Source organism: Mauremys mutica, chromosome 7, assembly GCF_020497125.1.
Source record: "Mauremys mutica isolate MM-2020 ecotype Southern chromosome 7, ASM2049712v1, whole genome shotgun sequence".
Taxonomy (NCBI): domain Eukaryota; kingdom Metazoa; phylum Chordata; order Testudines; family Geoemydidae; genus Mauremys; species Mauremys mutica.
In genome coordinates, this window is record NC_059078.1 from 121,006,822 (window position 1) to 121,023,872 (window position 17,051).

The 17,051-nt window shown below is 40.5% G+C and overlaps 1 protein-coding gene across 15 annotated transcripts in view; it reads right to left on the reverse strand.

Annotated features, from left to right (window-relative positions):
* ADD3 (adducin 3) overlaps positions 1–17,051 on the reverse strand; it is a 159,473-nt gene that overhangs the window by 38,095 nt on the left and 104,327 nt on the right. For all 15 annotated transcript variants that reach the window (XM_045025372.1, XM_045025379.1, XM_045025382.1 and 12 more), the window contains one exon: positions 10,197–10,420. In XM_045025372.1, the coding sequence (XP_044881307.1) occupies positions 10,197–10,391 (195 nt within the window). In that variant the 5' untranslated portion in view covers positions 10,392–10,420. The remainder of the gene's footprint in view (positions 1–10,196; positions 10,421–17,051) is intronic.

The following is a 17,051-nucleotide window of genomic DNA, read 5'->3' on the forward strand; positions in this document are numbered from 1 at the left end:
ACTTCAGGCTGAAACAGATACATTGGACTAACATTTCAGAGGATCTTCTAACTAGTCCATTTGTATGTACACTTCTTTTTAAAAAAAAAAAGTGTGATCACCAGTGCAGTCAAATGATAGATTTAATCACTGTACATGGAATAGTGTTAAAAATGTGCAGGCAAGTATTTCCATATAAAATGGGAGCCATGATTTGAAAATGTGGCCCATAACAGCTACTCGAGGAGGAGGAGGTAAAACAAGCTTAAGAGACTTGCACAAAATCAGGATGAACAATCCTCTGAAAGCCATCCCATTACAGCTGAGGAAAAGACCAACTCTGCAGCTTTCATTCAAAACCCCCACAAAATACCCACCTGTTATGAGATGAGTTCTGAACTCAACTTCTATTAATGCTCACCAGAGTTATACCTGGAAATCTCCAGACAAGAGAATAATGTTGGTACATTGATTTTCATGGGAGCAAAATGAAATCTCGCAGGACGAAATGCTTTGGAGCTATCGGGTCAGATCAGCTGGAGTATGTCGGCATAACTCCACTGAAGTAAATGGAGCTACATTAATTTACACCAGATGAGAATTTGATCCATTAACTTAAGCACTAATGCAAAATGTAATATATATATATCATAAAATCTTAGAACCAAAGGGTTAACACATTTTATAGAGTAGGGGTCCCCAACGCAGTGCATCTATGTGCACCCGCCTACTGGCTGCTGGACAAGCAGCCGCTGAAATGTTGCTGAGAAGTGGCAACGTCAAGAAGCGTCGCTGCCAAAATGCTGCTGATTTTCGGCGGCGACGCCTCTTGATGATGCTACTTTTCGGCGGCCACGCTGCTCGGCGGCTAGTCATCCGGCGCCCGCCACACGGAAAGGTTGGGGATCACTGTTATACAGTGACTGTTTCTGTATGTCTTTTTCTTTGTCGCAGTTCTTTTTGAAAGAAATATAAAATTCCTACCTTTAAAAATAGATAATCTAATACTTCCTGGTTATACGTCTTCACTGCAGAGTTAATTCAAGTTATCTACACTCAAGTTACTTCTGTTAAGTTAGCTTAGCTTGAGTGAGAGCGGCCATGCTATGAAATAACACTAAAGCTGCTGCTTCCACACTGGTGCTGCACTCACTTGTGTGTGGCACTAAGACCTCCGGGGGCATATCCTATGACTCTTTGTGCTGCAGGAAGCTCAGCTGCTCTATGAACTCTTTCCCCGTGAATTACAAGAGAACTTGGTCTGTACTTTCAGGGCACAATAGTGGCATTATGGGAAGGAATTGGAGGACTAGTGGCACTGAGTGCAGCTAACTTGCATCCACACTGTACAGTGGTCATGTTAACAGCTGATGAGTTTTGCCACCCTGAGCTTTAGCCTATACCTCCTGACAGGCCAGCCAACTTGAATTAAAAGCACCACAACACTCAAATTAAGGGTTTGACTTAACACTCAAATTAAGTATATGGCTGGGACTCAAGCCAGGAGCAACATTCAAGTAATAACTCCAGTTTACTTTGCATTGAAGACAAGCCTACAAAATTATAAAAAATTGAGAAATGGGACAAGGAAAAGACCATATAATATACAATAAGAGGAGAATTTGTTAATGAAATTGATAGATTATATTACATTTGGAGGAGGAGTTGCAGACACCTGTGAGGACAGAAATACAGAAGTATGTAGAGACGTCAGAAATGTGGATGGGATATATGGGTAGGCTCAGCCCAGAAAAAACATCAAACTAGTATAGCTAGTGAAAAATAAATGTAAAACTACAATTCACTGTTGAAAGAGGCATAAGAGCTAATGGTGGACAACAAATTAGATATGTTTGTAACATGACATGGCAGCAAAAAAAGGCCAGTGCAATTTTGTGTTGCATGTGCATAGACATGAGGCAGGACAGGAATATGAGCATTTCCCTCTATACCACCTTGGTGTAAATGCCTCTAGAAAAGGTAGCTGGGTACCTGTAGTTCTTGTTTCTGCAAGACATACATGTCTGTGGATTACTCCCCTTAGGTTCATGCGGCACCAGTCCAGGTGACTGCTTCCTTAGATTTAAATTTTGAGCTTCTGAGGCATCCATAGGAGTGTCTCTGCAGTTCTCAATATGGGACTATCACATAGTAAGTCACCCCTTGTAAGGGGACTGGGGCTTAACGTTACCTGTGCCAAATTTAGCCTGCCTCCCCAGGTGAAAGGAATGACACCAAGAGCTATGTGAAGGGAGCATGTGACTAGAAGCCAGGTCATCTGCCCTGTCTTCTTTTCAGCCGACAATTCTTCAGAGGTCCTAGGCAAAGGTTTTGGGAGAGAGACCTAAGAATGGGAGCCTGTAGAGAGATACGCTTCAGCTGAGGGACCTACAGAAAGCAGGAGCCTCCTGGATGAGAAGCCCCAGCTAGCCTGTGAGCCTGGTGGGAGGGCTGTAAGCAAAGGGAAGCCCTGGCAGGACTTGAAAGACCTTTGAGCCTAGAAGTAGGGCTGTTTGGATGCTGAAGCCCATTATCAACTGAGAGGTCTAACTGAGCCCAGGGAAGAAGGCTGGAAGGTTTTGATTACTATTTTATGATAACAAACCAAATCCATAAGGTGAATAATATTGTGAAAACACCAGGTGTGGTGGTTTGATTCAAGACAGAAAGTAAACTGAGGCAGCGGCAGGGCCCAAAGACAGATTGGATAATGCCTGCTACAGAATTACCAAGGCTTTCCTGATCAGTTACTTTAAAGAGCTAGACATTGTTCTTTATCAAATAAAACCGCTTGTTCTGCATTTTGGGGCTGACTGGCTGGTGGATGGGACTGCCATTTCTGCCTCCATTCCTTGGCCACAAGAAGGATACAAGCACACAACAAGTGAGAGGAAAAACAGGTTTTTCACTTTTACACATGTGAGAAAGAAAGGCCCTTGCAGAACAGATGGGCTAAAATTGGATTAGTTATATAACAGTAGCATAGGACCAGAATCAGGCTGCAAGCCCTTCAGATCTGGAATGTTTTGATAATTGCTCTTTGTATCCAATATAAAATTAAAGCAAAATCCCACAAACAAATGTCTTGTGTTGGTTTAAAACAGCAACAACAACAAAAAAATCCCCCATGTCTAAGAGAAAAGCAAACAGATCAGCAAAATCTTGACCGACTACAATAGCAGCTTTTGGCTACTCCTAAACACAAAACCCCTTTAATTTATTAAATTGCATACAGTCCTACAGTGTTAAGCTTACATACAATACTACTACTATTCTCATCACCTCACCTGGAAATCCACTCATTCCATTTATTCCTCACAACCTTTGTATAATACTAATTTTAAAATATCCTCTAGTTCTGGTCTCTGCAATGATCTCAACTAGATCATCAGGGTAACATTTTATAGATTCATAGATTATTAGGGTTGGAAGGGACCTCAAGAGATCATCTAGTCCAACCCCCTGCTCAAAGCAGAACCAATCCCCAAATGGCCCCCTCAAGGATTGAACTCACACAATCCTGGGTTTAGTAGGCCAATGCTCAAACCACTGAGCTATCCCTCCCCCCATATTATTATTATTATTATTATTAAAGTATTATTAAAATACTTAATAAGCCTTAAGTATTTTAAATACTTCATGTCATCTCAACACAAGACCAACTCTCTCCAAATACATAAACACATACGTTCCACCTATCTTAGCTCCCGTAGTCAGTACTGGCTTCAAATTTTCAGCTTTTCTTCAAACACAGTGATGTAAAACATACAGTATACTCCATTATACAATAAAGACGTTATATAGACTGAAAACCCTAGGTGTTTCAAGTTGGGGTCCCAAAATTTTAGCCTTAATCTCTGTGCCTCAGTTTCTCAATTGTAAAATGCAGACATTAATACCACCTACTCTTACAGGTGTGTAGTGAAGATGAATTCATTATTGTTTGTGAAAATATTATGAGAGCGCCACAGAAACACCCAAAAGAAAATGAATACATTTTGTATTCAGTGCAGAAGCTGGATGATGTGCATTAAATAAGGCTTGAGGCAACAGACTGAATGAAAAAAAATTTGAATGAAGCAGGTGTGTTATGGGAAAAATAGTGCGCAATCCTGTAATTATAATGCATGTGCACAAGGGGATCAAATTAATCTTCTATAGGCAACCTTGAGTCTGGATTTCCCTAATTTATGAGTACTTGACTCTTCAGCTTCAAAAGCCTTTTTTTCCCCAACTTTTTTTTTGTGTTTAATGTAATATAGAAGAGAGTGGGTGTCACATACAACACAAAGCAACAAAATCTGTTAAGGTATAAAGATGCAGTTTCAAACAAGCACAGTGTCCTGGCAGTTTTATAATTAATGACACGGAGATTATTTGAACCTTACAATGGTAATCTTGTAGGTACTGTTGGAATACATTCAAACAGTTTTAGATTAAGAGTTTGTCAGCAGTACAGTGAGGTGCTAGTAGGGGACTGAGACCTAGCTGATCGTAACTTTCTTATGACTTTCAAATAGGTGGCAGCGGGTAACATTCAAGGCGTTAAATATTCTTGTGGAGTGCAGATGGCTTATACTGTCACCACTTGTACCCGAAAACCTCTGAGTTGTAAACCATAATTAAACAGTTATCAAGTAGTTTGAAATGTCTCCTAAGGATACTATGGGTATGGCTACACTTGCGAGTTGCAGCGCTGGTGGAGGCTTTCCAGTGCTGCAATTAGTAAGTGTCCACACCTGCAGGGCACATCCAACGCTGCAACTCCCTGGCCGCAGCGCTGGCCGTACACCTGGCTCAGCATGGGGAATAAAGATTGCAGCGCTGGTGCTGCAGCACTGGTCATCAAGTGTGGCCACACACCAGCGCTGTTATTGGCCTCCAGGGTATTAGCAGATATCCCAGAATGCTTTTATAAATTACTCTCTTTGTTTTGTTATGCAGCCTCTCTTTGTTTTGTTGTGAACTCGGTAGCTCTGTTGATCCCGGAGCTGCTTATCTACAAACACAGCTCCTGTTTGCTGTGATCAATCTGTGAACAATCAAATGAAATAATGAGGCAGGCAGGGAGTGAGTGTTTGCTTGACAGAAATGGGGCAGAGGGGAGAGAGGGAGTCCGTTGGCTGCAGGCTGTTTGCAGTTAAGAGTTAAGGGTAAGGGATCGGGAACATGTTCTGATTTTTCAAGGCAGGAAGGTAACACACAGTGTTGGCTCCAAAAATCCACTCTCTCTCTCTCGCCCACTCCCTGTCACACTACGCCCCACCCCACCCCCCTTTTGAAAAGCACGTTGCTGCCACTTGAACGCTGGGATAGCTGCCCATAATGCATCACTCCCAACAGTGCTGCAAATGCTGCAAATGTGGCCACACACCAGCGCTGGCCCTGCACAGCTGGACGACCAGCGCTGCAACTACCAGCGCTGCAGATTTGTAAGTGTAGCCATACCCTATGATCCTATTTCCTGGTCTACAACTTTAGATGTTCTCCATTTTAAAGCAATGTAAAGTAGTGGAAGCTTGTTAAGGAGCTTTCATTGTTCTGGGGGTTCTAGATGACTACCTAGCTTAATTTCAACCTTTCAACTTTCCAAACATTTTTCCATGTAGCATCAATAAATGTCAATCTTTAGCAAATATGGATTAATAATTTTGATCTGAGAATGCCAACTGCAGCATGCTAGCCTTCCTACATAGTTGCATATATGTTTATTTCATGATTGTCACAAAAGAATCTTAGAATTTTACATCACTCCAAATAGGTTACCTACACAAAGCTACAATTTTCTGAACTCCCTTACTTTAAGAATGGGAAGAAAATTTTAAACTGTTTATTAGTGGAAAGGAGCTGTGTTTTGCATTTTTTTTCTTAAGGTGGCCACTTTTCTGATCGTTTCTAATTCTTGTGGCAGGGAGTTCCACAGCTGTGTGTTAGAAGACTTTGAATTCAGCTCTCACTAGTATCAACCTGGCCATTGAGAATTCTATTGTTTCTCAGGATTGCAGCTACCATGGAGGGAGAAGTGGTTTCTGAGATATCCTGGATTCAGTCTATTTGAGTTCTCAAAATCAAATACCAAGACTTTACACCCAATCCAATATGTAACCGCTAGCCAACACAGTAGTTGGAGCAATATACTAACAGCACCCTTGTGAGTCAGTATGTTCTACACTACTTAGTTTCTTTAGTCTGTGGGGAACAGTGTTGACATCTGATACTTTGCTGTGTGTCAACTGCATATTTAAGCCATTGGTGTCCCACAGTCTCCGTTAGAGGTTTGACATATCCATTGACTAGAATGGGGGAAGAGAATGGAGAAGAGCTATAGTTCTTCTACATCTCAGCTTCTATCTCAGAAAACTGCTGTTCATTCCTGCAGTCCAGAAATAAAACAGCATCACCTGCTGTGAAGATCCTGCAGAATAAGGAAGGACGTTTCTTCATTGTCCATGGCCAAGTAGAGATCATTCAGAAGCATAATCAATCTGTTTCTGTGCTATCTCCTGATCTAAAACTGGATCAGGATGGGTGCAGGACATTGAGAAAAGGCAGGTGTAATAAAGATGGCTTTTCAGTAGCTTCAGTTGTTTTACTTAGGAACTGGAAATTGAATATCAGATTGCAGCTAGTGAGGCTGGCTGCATCCAATGTTAGTGTTGTTAATACCACTCAGGCAATAATGCATCAAGAACACATACAGAGCGCTTCAAAGGAAATGCTTAATATCTGGTGTGTCTTTCACCAGGCAGGAATGGCATAGGTTAACATGTCAAGTAATGTCATATCAGACCTCTTTGACCACCCATCAGCTCGCCTGACTACTAGAAGTCCTTTATGGTCATTTATGCCACCACAGGACATGACGCTGGAATCTGCTTGGTGCAATGAATGGTCAACGACAGTCATTAATCACTCTCTCATCACTGGCCCAACCATCTGTCCACCAGGTTTTGATCGGCCAAGGCACCTGTAGTCATCTCTGAACTAGTTTTGAACAGGACAGGGCAACTGTGTGGCCAGTCTCTTTAAATGGGTTTTTTCTAACGACCCACGATGCAGCTGTGGTCAACTTCAGACTACATTGCATATCACTGTCGAGTGCCCACTGACTTATTTTCAGTGGTGGGCTATCAGTTCTCCACCTGGCTGATGATGTCATTCAATGGCTGGGCACATTGCACCTACGCCAATGAATGTCACGAGTCACTCTTTTCTACAGGTTTCTAGCCTCTGTCAAACATTGGCATAAACCTGCAGTATAAAATGATTATCTTTGTCTGAGAATTAATGATATGCCAAGAAGAAAAAAGCCTCTGAGAAGATGACAACCGGATAGGCCCCTTTTATTAATATTTCCACTTCAATGGCATCCAAAGACTCCTATTAAAATTTGAGTCCCTATATATCAGGTGTTGGACAAAACATTGTGGTGGTGACTGCATCATTCCCAAAAAATGTACATCCTTAGCAGATTCTGAAACATTTTCTAATTTGTTTTCTTACTAAATTAATTGGATTCTCCAATTAGAAGCAGTAAGAGATTTCTTGGTTCTGAAGATAAAATCTGAATAACTGAGCTCCCCAGTACTTTGTAGTGTTTTGCATAGGAGATTCTACCAGCACGACCTAGATTATCATCCTTTCACCTTTATGTTGCAATCCAAAATTCCTCCCGCAGAAAGAGCAGGGATGTCTGGACAACCCAATCCTGCGCACGTAAGCTTTATACTTTAAAGACTATATTTCACTTCATAGTTAAAGACTATATTTCTTTAACCTGAATATATTTTAATTGCTTGACATGCTAGAATTGGCTTAAAACGTTACCAGCAAAAAAGCCTTTTTAAAAATATATATATTATATATATTTTTCTCATTTTTCTAAATTCCTAAAAAGAATTTAGTACCCACAAAAAGGAATAACCTAAAGACACCAGACAGACAAAATAAAGGCATGCTCTTGCAAGCTTCTTGCATAAGGTAACTTCCAGTGTCTCTCAAAAACATCACCTGTAATACCCAGGTCATTCCAACCTTGGACCTATACTGAGCAGACTGGCAATAGGACAGAAGCTTTCTGGTATTTTTGCAACAACACATTCAGAAGGGACCAAGTCGTTTTCATTTCTGACCCAAAAGAAACTGAAGCTAAATCTCAAGTAATCCACTTGATATAGCCATGGAGAAACTTAATTCTGTCACTGTCCCTAAATCTGTGAAGAGATTTGCTTTAAAGACATTCTCTCCTCTGGACACTATATTAAAAATTGTTTATTCCATCAGAGAAGGAATTGTAGCAGAGATATCTAAATATTCCCCATTTCAACAATGAAACAGGGAAGCAAGGAAAGGGGATTCAGGTCTGACAGATGTCTGTAGGTCAAACATAGCTTCTCATTTTTGACTAGATTGTCAGACACTGATCACACACAGTATAGTTTTCTTCTTCAGCATCTCAAGGCCTAGCAGCCCCCAGCGCCTAGCTTATTTGGCCAACTTTAAAATACTGGCATCTATAAATGGTTCCTGGCTCCAGCTGTGGGCTCCGCTTCTCCCACAGCAGGAAGCAGATAGTAACCTCTAGGTTCTTGTGTCTTCCAATTTTCTATTAAACAAGTCAGCTAAACTTGGGAGTACTATCTCCCCAACCCTTCCTAAATCCTCAGGCTGACCTTGCATATCTAAAGTAGTGTGATCACAACAAACAGGAGACGATTACATTTGGCAAATTGGGCAAACAATTTTTCATCCATTAAGGCTAAGGTTAGTGCCTATGAGATTCAGCACTTTTTTTGCATTTAAATTAATATAAGAACACTGTGTAAGAAACCATATTGGCCCAGTGTAATTTATTGCATCTCATTTTATCCCTCTCAACCAGCTGAAAATTTGGTGAGTTTGTTCTGATTGTTTAAGAATTTGGGATATGCACTTCCCCTGGGTGGAGAATGGTTTAGTAGTATAGGTCAGAGTCCAATCATTATCTTCGAGAACTGAATTATTTTTCTAACAACGTATGATTATGCATTACTCTCTTAGTGTATTTTCTGAATACTGAATAGTTTGGTTGCAAAACTAAAGTTGCACAAAGTTACTTGAACATAATAAATTCCTGAGTCATGGGGTTTGCACACGTAGATTCAAATCTATATGCACAATAGGGTGACCAGATAGCAAATGTGAAAAATCGGGACAGAGGGTTGGAGGGGGGGAGGGTAACAGGCACCTATGTAAGAAAAAGCTCCAAATATCTGGACTGTCCCTATAAAATCAGGACAGCTGGTCACCCTAAAGCAGAATCTGAAAGGCACTCCAAGGTAACATTTTAGTGAACAATCCTATTATTCATGAGTGTCTATAAAATGGTGATTACTAACAGCTGTTTGCAATCTCATTATGCATGGAAAAAGGTCAAGAAATTAAATCCCTCCCCCTAGTTATAGAAAAACAGACGAGAAAAGAAAATTTGAAAACAAAACAGATTCAAAAGAGAAAAATTGCTTCAGAATATATTTGGCACCACTGCTATTTTCAGACATGTCATGGATTTTCAAGAGTACTCACCAGGTTAATGCCAAATAGTACATAAATTAAGACTAACTACAAGACTATGGAGTCATTTGTTTTCACCAGGACTTCTGATGGAATTAACAGACCTGCATGCCCAGTTGTACAAGTGCTGAATTTACATGAGGTGCACATGAATGCGAGTGTTATAAAGTCTGCCTATTACTCCTTCCAAGTACCCAAAGAACAATTTAGCTTTTAAACACACCTCGAAAGCACAATTTAAAAAACGTTATTTATTTAAGGTAAAAGTGTTGCTGATGCAACTGGTAAGTCAAATATTCAAAATAAAATTGTAATGCAGATGTGTGTGTAAATGTCTTAGTTTGTTCACGTTTGGCTAGTGACTATCACTCTCTTCCCTGCTTCTAAGTTTTAATCAAGTGTCTTGTCACCAGCTAGCTACTTTTGTACTTCTTTAATGAAGCATTACACCATGAAAACATCATTTGAAAACCAATAATGGGCAGTTAGTTCATACACTAACACTATGCAAACAAAAAGTGTTTGGTTGTTCTTATGAAAAATTTCGTGGCCTGAGATATTTCCTCAGACTGCATCACAGCTAGAAGTTTTGTTTTGTGCTGTTTTGTTTTTGAGTTAATTTCTGGAAAGGGGGGAAAAAATCTTGTTTCCTTAATCCTACTCACAGGACTCTGCAGTATCTGAGTGACCCTCTTCCTTTGCTCCATCATGTTGAAGTCTTGTCTCAGATCAGGAGACATGTTTCTCTCACGGATGTACTCTGGGTCATTTTCATTGATGCGGTCAAAATACCTCTCTTTGTGAGGCATGCTGGGAGGGGGAGGGGTGGTGATCACCCCCTGACTGGCATCAGCACTCATGCTTCAATGCTGCAGATTATGCTCGTCACCTGGAACAAGAAGAGGGCAGGAGAGAATTAATGCCATTTAAAAACAGGACATCAAATAGTCCTTACAAAACTGGACAAATACAATCCTCTCTCCTCCCCAGCAGGAAGACAAATGACAATTGCTTAAAATGCAGCAACTTCACAATCAGCAACTGGGGGGTCAGGGGTGGGAGGAGCTGTGTACCAAAAAAATTAACACACAAAACAGAAGTTACATAACACAACCATTTATTTATTTAAAGGCCTTTAAAGCAGTCAGTTATGATTTTATAATCCTCAATTATTCTGATTCAAATTTTTAAAAAGCACCAGTCATTTCCACAAAACAAGTGTTAATGTTGGGAATGTGCATAATGCACTTTGACAGATCTCTCCCTCAACATTTTATAAAAATTCATTCACTCTCTGGCCTCCAGCCCACCATCCTGTGTAATTCCACTTTCTGACACAATGAACTTCTGCTAAATCTTATTACAATATCGGACCCTTTGTATACAAAATAACTACACGCTCATAGCTCACTGCTTAACTTTAACTAAGGAAGTAAGGGAATTTCTCAATTACAGCATTTCCAAGCCGTCTTGTAACTTCAGAGGGAAGATTAAGCTCTGGTCGCATTAAAGATTCCCAGCAGATCTCTACAGCCCTCCAGATGGTGCCTCAACCCTGAGAAGACTATAATCAAAAACTGAAAGGGGGGGGGGGGAATCATGTGATCAATTCCCCAGGACTGCAGCTTTAATATTCACTAAAAATAAATACACAGTGCTAATTTTCTTCCACTTGTGTGTGTTTTTATAAGATACTTTGTTGCCCAAGCTGAAATTTGATAAATTGTATTGGGAAAAAACTTCATGTAAGCTTGATTTTAAAATATGATTTTAAAAGCTTCATAAGAGTATCTGTGAAAATGTTGTAGAACTGGTTTTAAGCAGAAATCTGAATCACCACTCATGGAGATCCAGATTCAGACACAAATTCAGGAATCTTATTCTTCAAGCTGGAGAGGACTCAGTGATGTTTTATTGGTGATGATGATTTTATTCAGTTTTGTGTTATTTCTGAAGAAATAACTCCAGATTTCATGATTGAGATTACTGAAATAGAGGGATGTTGGGACTTGTGACAAGCGCAAGGGCACAAACTGGCTTACAATGAGCTAGGTATTCATCCCATTTCAGCTTCCCTGTCCTCTCGTTCAGGAAAAGAAACTAATATTTCTAAAAATCCTTATGTATTATATTTGTGCTAGATAAATAGACGATTAAAAAATACACAGTAGGCTCCCTCTCAAAATATGAGTTTAATCCCTTCCACAACACAAAGTTAACTACAACAGATTTACATCAGACTCTCTATACACACACTCAGCTGAGGATCTGCTCCCTTGTATTTTTTCTTTTTACTACAGATCCAAAATTGCTGAACTCATCCTTTGGCCAACCAACTAGCCTCAGAGATCACCTCCAAAGCTATTCTGTTAATTGGCTCGCAACAGCCCATCCTGAAAGAGTGGCAAACTATAACTCTCACTCTGTACTTGCTTTTTTCTTCCCATGAGCTGCACTATCCACAAGAATTAGATTTCCTAAAATGCTGCTGCACCCTGGTAACCAAGTAGCAAATTGTTGCTCTGCTGCTAATCCACTTGGCTGGTGTCAGAAAAAAATTGAGCACACAAGTCATACTTTAACATTTTAAAAGGTCTATGGGATATAATTAGTTCTAGTCTGTTACTTTACAATACATGCTTGTGGTGACAGTAAGGCCTAATCATCTGTAAAAAGAAAAGAATCAAATGTGTGACTGGCAATACCTAGATTTCCCAAGAGATATTTTCTAATTGCAGGAAACTTCACTTTTTTCTTCACTCCTCTTCCTCTCTCTCTCTCTAATATGTTGCCTAGTCAATAAGGCTGTAACATTTAAACCTTGGAACTCCAACTAGACATATGCACTGTCTGTGTACAGTGCCTCCAGCATATCATTTCGGGCCATAACTTACATGGGAGACTTCAAACACAGGCAGCTGCATGACATGTCATTTGTGACTTAATAGTTGTCAATCTTCCTTCTGAGTCACTAACAGACTAATACTCTCCATATGGTACTGGAGGTGCCATTTTTCACATGGATATAAAATTGAAGGCATGAACACCTGTGATTATTGAATATCCCATGGCATTTTTCACAGAGTAGGCATGTTAATCTCAGTATTTTATAATTTACCCAAATAGACATTTGGGAAAATTACATTCTGCTTGCATTTTAAACTGCACCGTACAACTGACTTCATACCTTGTCCTAAACTTGTGTGAAGTTGCTTTGCACTCTTAAGCAACTCCCACATTCCACCCACAGAGATGGCTATCTTCCAGTGGCAAAAGGAAAGGCTCCTATATTATCCAGTTTGACAGATGCTTTAGAAATAGAAAGCAGCAGTTCCTCTTTTCCCATCTTGAATAAAAAAGTGAAGACAGATACACTGACAAACATGCATGGTTTTTAGATCCTTACAACTGCCTCATCCTCTCCCCTTTAGCAAAAGGATACAAAAGTTGGGGACTTGCAGGAAACCCAGACCCAAGATACATGACCCACTGGGCAAGCTGCATGAGGGGGTTCCCTCTCTCTGAGCTTATATAAGGGTCCTTAACCCAACTAGCAGCAAGGTCAGTTGCTCAGTTGCTGTGCTGCTATTGGTTCCTGGCTCTTCCACTGGTGGTCAGAAAATAAGGAAAGCAGAGTTAACTATCTTTCAGAATAGTGTTAGCTAGTCTGTTTCCTGTTCATGGGGTACATCGGCTCATCTAGATATTTGCCTCGTTTTACAACAGGCTACATAAAAAGCAATAGCGAAGTCAGCGCAAACTCAAATTTCATACAGACAATGACTTGTTTATCCTGCTCTATATACTATACACTGAAATGTAAGAACAACGAGGAGTACTTGTGGCACCTTAGAGACTAACAAATTGATTTGGGCATAAGCTTTCGTGGGCTAAAACTCACTTCATCAGATGCATGGAGTGGAAAATACAGTAGGAAGATACACACACACAGACACACACACACACAGTACATGAAAAGATGTGGGTTGCCATACCAATTCTAACGAGACCATTCAATTAAAGTGGGCTATTATCAGCAGGAGGGAAAAAAAATCACTTTTGTAGTGGTAATCAGGGTGGGCCATTTAAAACAGTTGACAAGAAGGTGAGAGTAACAGTAGGGGGGAAAATTGGCCTGTGGAAATAGTTTTTAGTTTTTTAAATGACCCATCCACTCCCAGTCTTTATTCAGTTCTAATTTGATGGTGTCTAGTTTGCAAATTAATTCCAGTTCTGCAGTTTCTCGCTGAAGTCTGTTTTTGAAGTTTTTTGTTGAAGAATTGCCACTTTTAGGTCTGTAATTGAGTGTCCAGGGAGGCTGAAGTGTTTTCTGACTGATTTTTGAATGTTATACTTTTTGACGTCTGATTTGTGTCCATTTATTCTTTCGTGGAGAGACTATCCGGTTTGGCCAATGTACATGGTAGAGGGGCACTGCTGGCATATATCATATTAGCAGATGTGCAGGTGAACAAGCCCCTGACTGCTATCCTTACCTATATGCCTCCAGTTTTCATCCAGACCTCATCATTCAATCCATTGTCTACAGCCAAGCTCTAAGATACAACTGCATTTGCTCCAATCCCTCAGACAGAGACAAACACCTACAGGATCTCTAGCAAGAGCTCTTAAAACTACAATACCCACCTGCTGAAGTGAAGAAACAGATTGACAGAGCTGGAAGAGTACCCAGAACTCACCTATTACAGGACAGGCTCAACAAAGAAAATAACAGAACGCCACTAGCCATCACCTTCAGTCCCCAACTAAAACCTCTCCAGCACATCATCAAGGATCTACAACATATCCTGAAGGATGATCCCCCACTCTCAGACTTTGGGAGACAGGCCAGTCCTTGCTTACAGACAGCCCCGCAACCTGAAGCCAATACTCACCAGCAACTACACATCACACAACAAAAACATGAACCCAGGAACCTCTCCTTGCAACAAAGCCCATTGCCAACTCTGTCCATATATCTATTCAAGGGACACCATCACAGGACCTAATCACATCAGCCACACCATCAGGGGCTTGTTCACCTTCACATCTACCAATAGCCCACTTTAATTGAATAGTCTCGCTAGAATTGGTAATGCAACCCCCATCTTTTCATAATATATGGAGAGATATACCTATCTCATAGAACTGGAAGGGACCCCGAAAGGTCATCAAGTCCAGCCCCCTGCCTTCACTAGCAGGACCAAGTGCTGATTTTGCCCCAGATCCCTATGTGGCTCTATCATAAACAGATAGTTAAGGGTTAAGGTATCTTTTACCTGTAAAGGGTTAACAAGCTCAGTGAACCTGGCTAACACCTGACCAGAGGACCAATCAGGGGACAAGATACTTTCAAATCTCGGTAGAGGGAAGTCTTGGTTTGTGCTTTTTGTGTTGTTGTCCGTTCTCTCTTGGATCTAAGAGGGGCCAGACGTACATCCAGGCTCTCCAAGCTTCCTAAAATAGTCTCTTCTATTCAATATAGTGAGTATTAATTAAAAGGCGGATTAGTCTTTTATTTGTTTTCTGTATTTGCAAATGTGTATTTTGCTGGAAGGATATTTTACCTCTTTGCTGTAACTTGTACTTATGCGGGGGGGGGGGGAAGACCCTTTAGTTTTTTTATAGCTAGACCCTGTAATATTTTTCCATCCTGGTGTTACAGAGTTAGTTTTTCTTTTCTTTCTTTTAACAAAAGCCTTTCTATTTAAGAACCTGATTGATTTCTTCCCTTGTTTGAGACCCCAGGGGATTAGTCTGACTCACCAGGGATAGGTGGGGGGAAGAGAGGAGGGGGGAAGGTGAATCCTTCTTTGGTTTAGATTCAAGGAGGTTGAATCAAGGTAGTCTCTCCAGACGACTGAGGGAGGGAAAGTCTGGGACGGGGTGAAGGTGGGGGAATGGTTTATTTCCCTTTGTGTTAAGACCCAAGAGGTTTGGGTCTTGGATTTCCCAGGGAAGGTTTGGGAGGAATGGAAAGTGTACCAAAACACTATATGTTTGGTTGGTGGCAGCGCTATCAGATCTAAGCTAGGATTTAAGCTTAGAAGGGTACATGCAGGTCCCCACCTTTTGGACGCTAAAGTTCAAAGTGGGGAACAAACCTATGACAGGCTCCCTCAAGGACTGAACTCACAACTCTGGGTTTAACAGGCCAATGCGCAAACCACTGAGCTATCCCTCAGCATGGCCGCGGGGGGAGAGGGGGAGTGCGGGCGCGCACCCACCCACCCTTTATTTTCCACTCCATGCATCTGATGAAGTGGGTTTTAGCCCACAAAAGCTTATGCCCAAATTAATCTGTTAGTCTCCAAGGTGCCACAAGGACTCCTCGTTGTTTTTGCTGATACAGACTAACATGGCTACCACTCTGAAGCCTGTTTTCCTTTTAGGACACTAGTAGAACAAGTTTCTGAATCAAATTGTTCATTACCATTAGGCACCTTCACTTCCTTGATGCAGCACAAATCCCACTCTGAAATTTTTCAGTACCCCAAATTAACCACTGCTATTACTGAAACTTTTGGATTTCTTTTGAGAGTGCTTTGAATTAACATCCAATCTGACTGATTATTAACCATAATGCTGATTTATGCCTTATAATTAGCTTTGTTCCAGAGCATAACAAAATCAGTAACAGAATTCAGTAAGTCTTTGATTTCCTGACCAAGAGAAAAAAAATTAACTGAGAACTAAATCTCTCTCTCTCCAACAGTCAGGTGATGTGATTTCTCTCATGTTACAGCTGGTCTGTTCTGCCACCACCAAATCTCTTGTACATCAAGAAGATGAATAAATTACATGGCCAAGCATCATCTCTTTACCAAATCATTTGTGGAATTGGAGAGATCTATGAAATATTAGAGGGAGGTTATCATTTGTTCAAAAGTATATCATCTGGTTTAGCCAATATATAGTCAATACAGACCAACATAATTCCATGAATATTTTGCAGAAAATGTATACCAAAATCTGGTTTTATATAGGTAAATAGAGGCAAACTAATGACTGGGACTTAACAGAATAGCTTAATATAGTGCTGCATATTTGATCCATCTCCTATAGTTCTTTTCCACTTAGACGAACTGAGCTGATGGAATAATTTTCTTCGCCTTTGAGACTCCACTTTAAAACAGACCAGACACTGTATGACAGTTTACCCTTTTTTTTTTAAGTAATGAGAGAATTAATAAAAATTGGACCTGGAGAACTGTATTTTTGTGTTAAGTATTTGAACCATTGTTACTTTACAGTAAAGAACAATCAAATCATCTGTCTTCATTATAACTAGCAGGACAACCTACCCTGAAAACAAGAACAGTAACTTAAGTAAATTTACTTTAGAGGCTAGACTGAATGACTTACTCAGTGTCTGGTTGAAACTGGGGCACAGACAAAGACTAGCTAGTTGTGGTTCAAGCCAGATGACATTGAACTGACTTTAGTGGATATGAGGAGGATATCTGCCCCTTTAATTGAGGGTGTAAAATTCTTAGTCTTTTGAGGGAGACACTCTATGG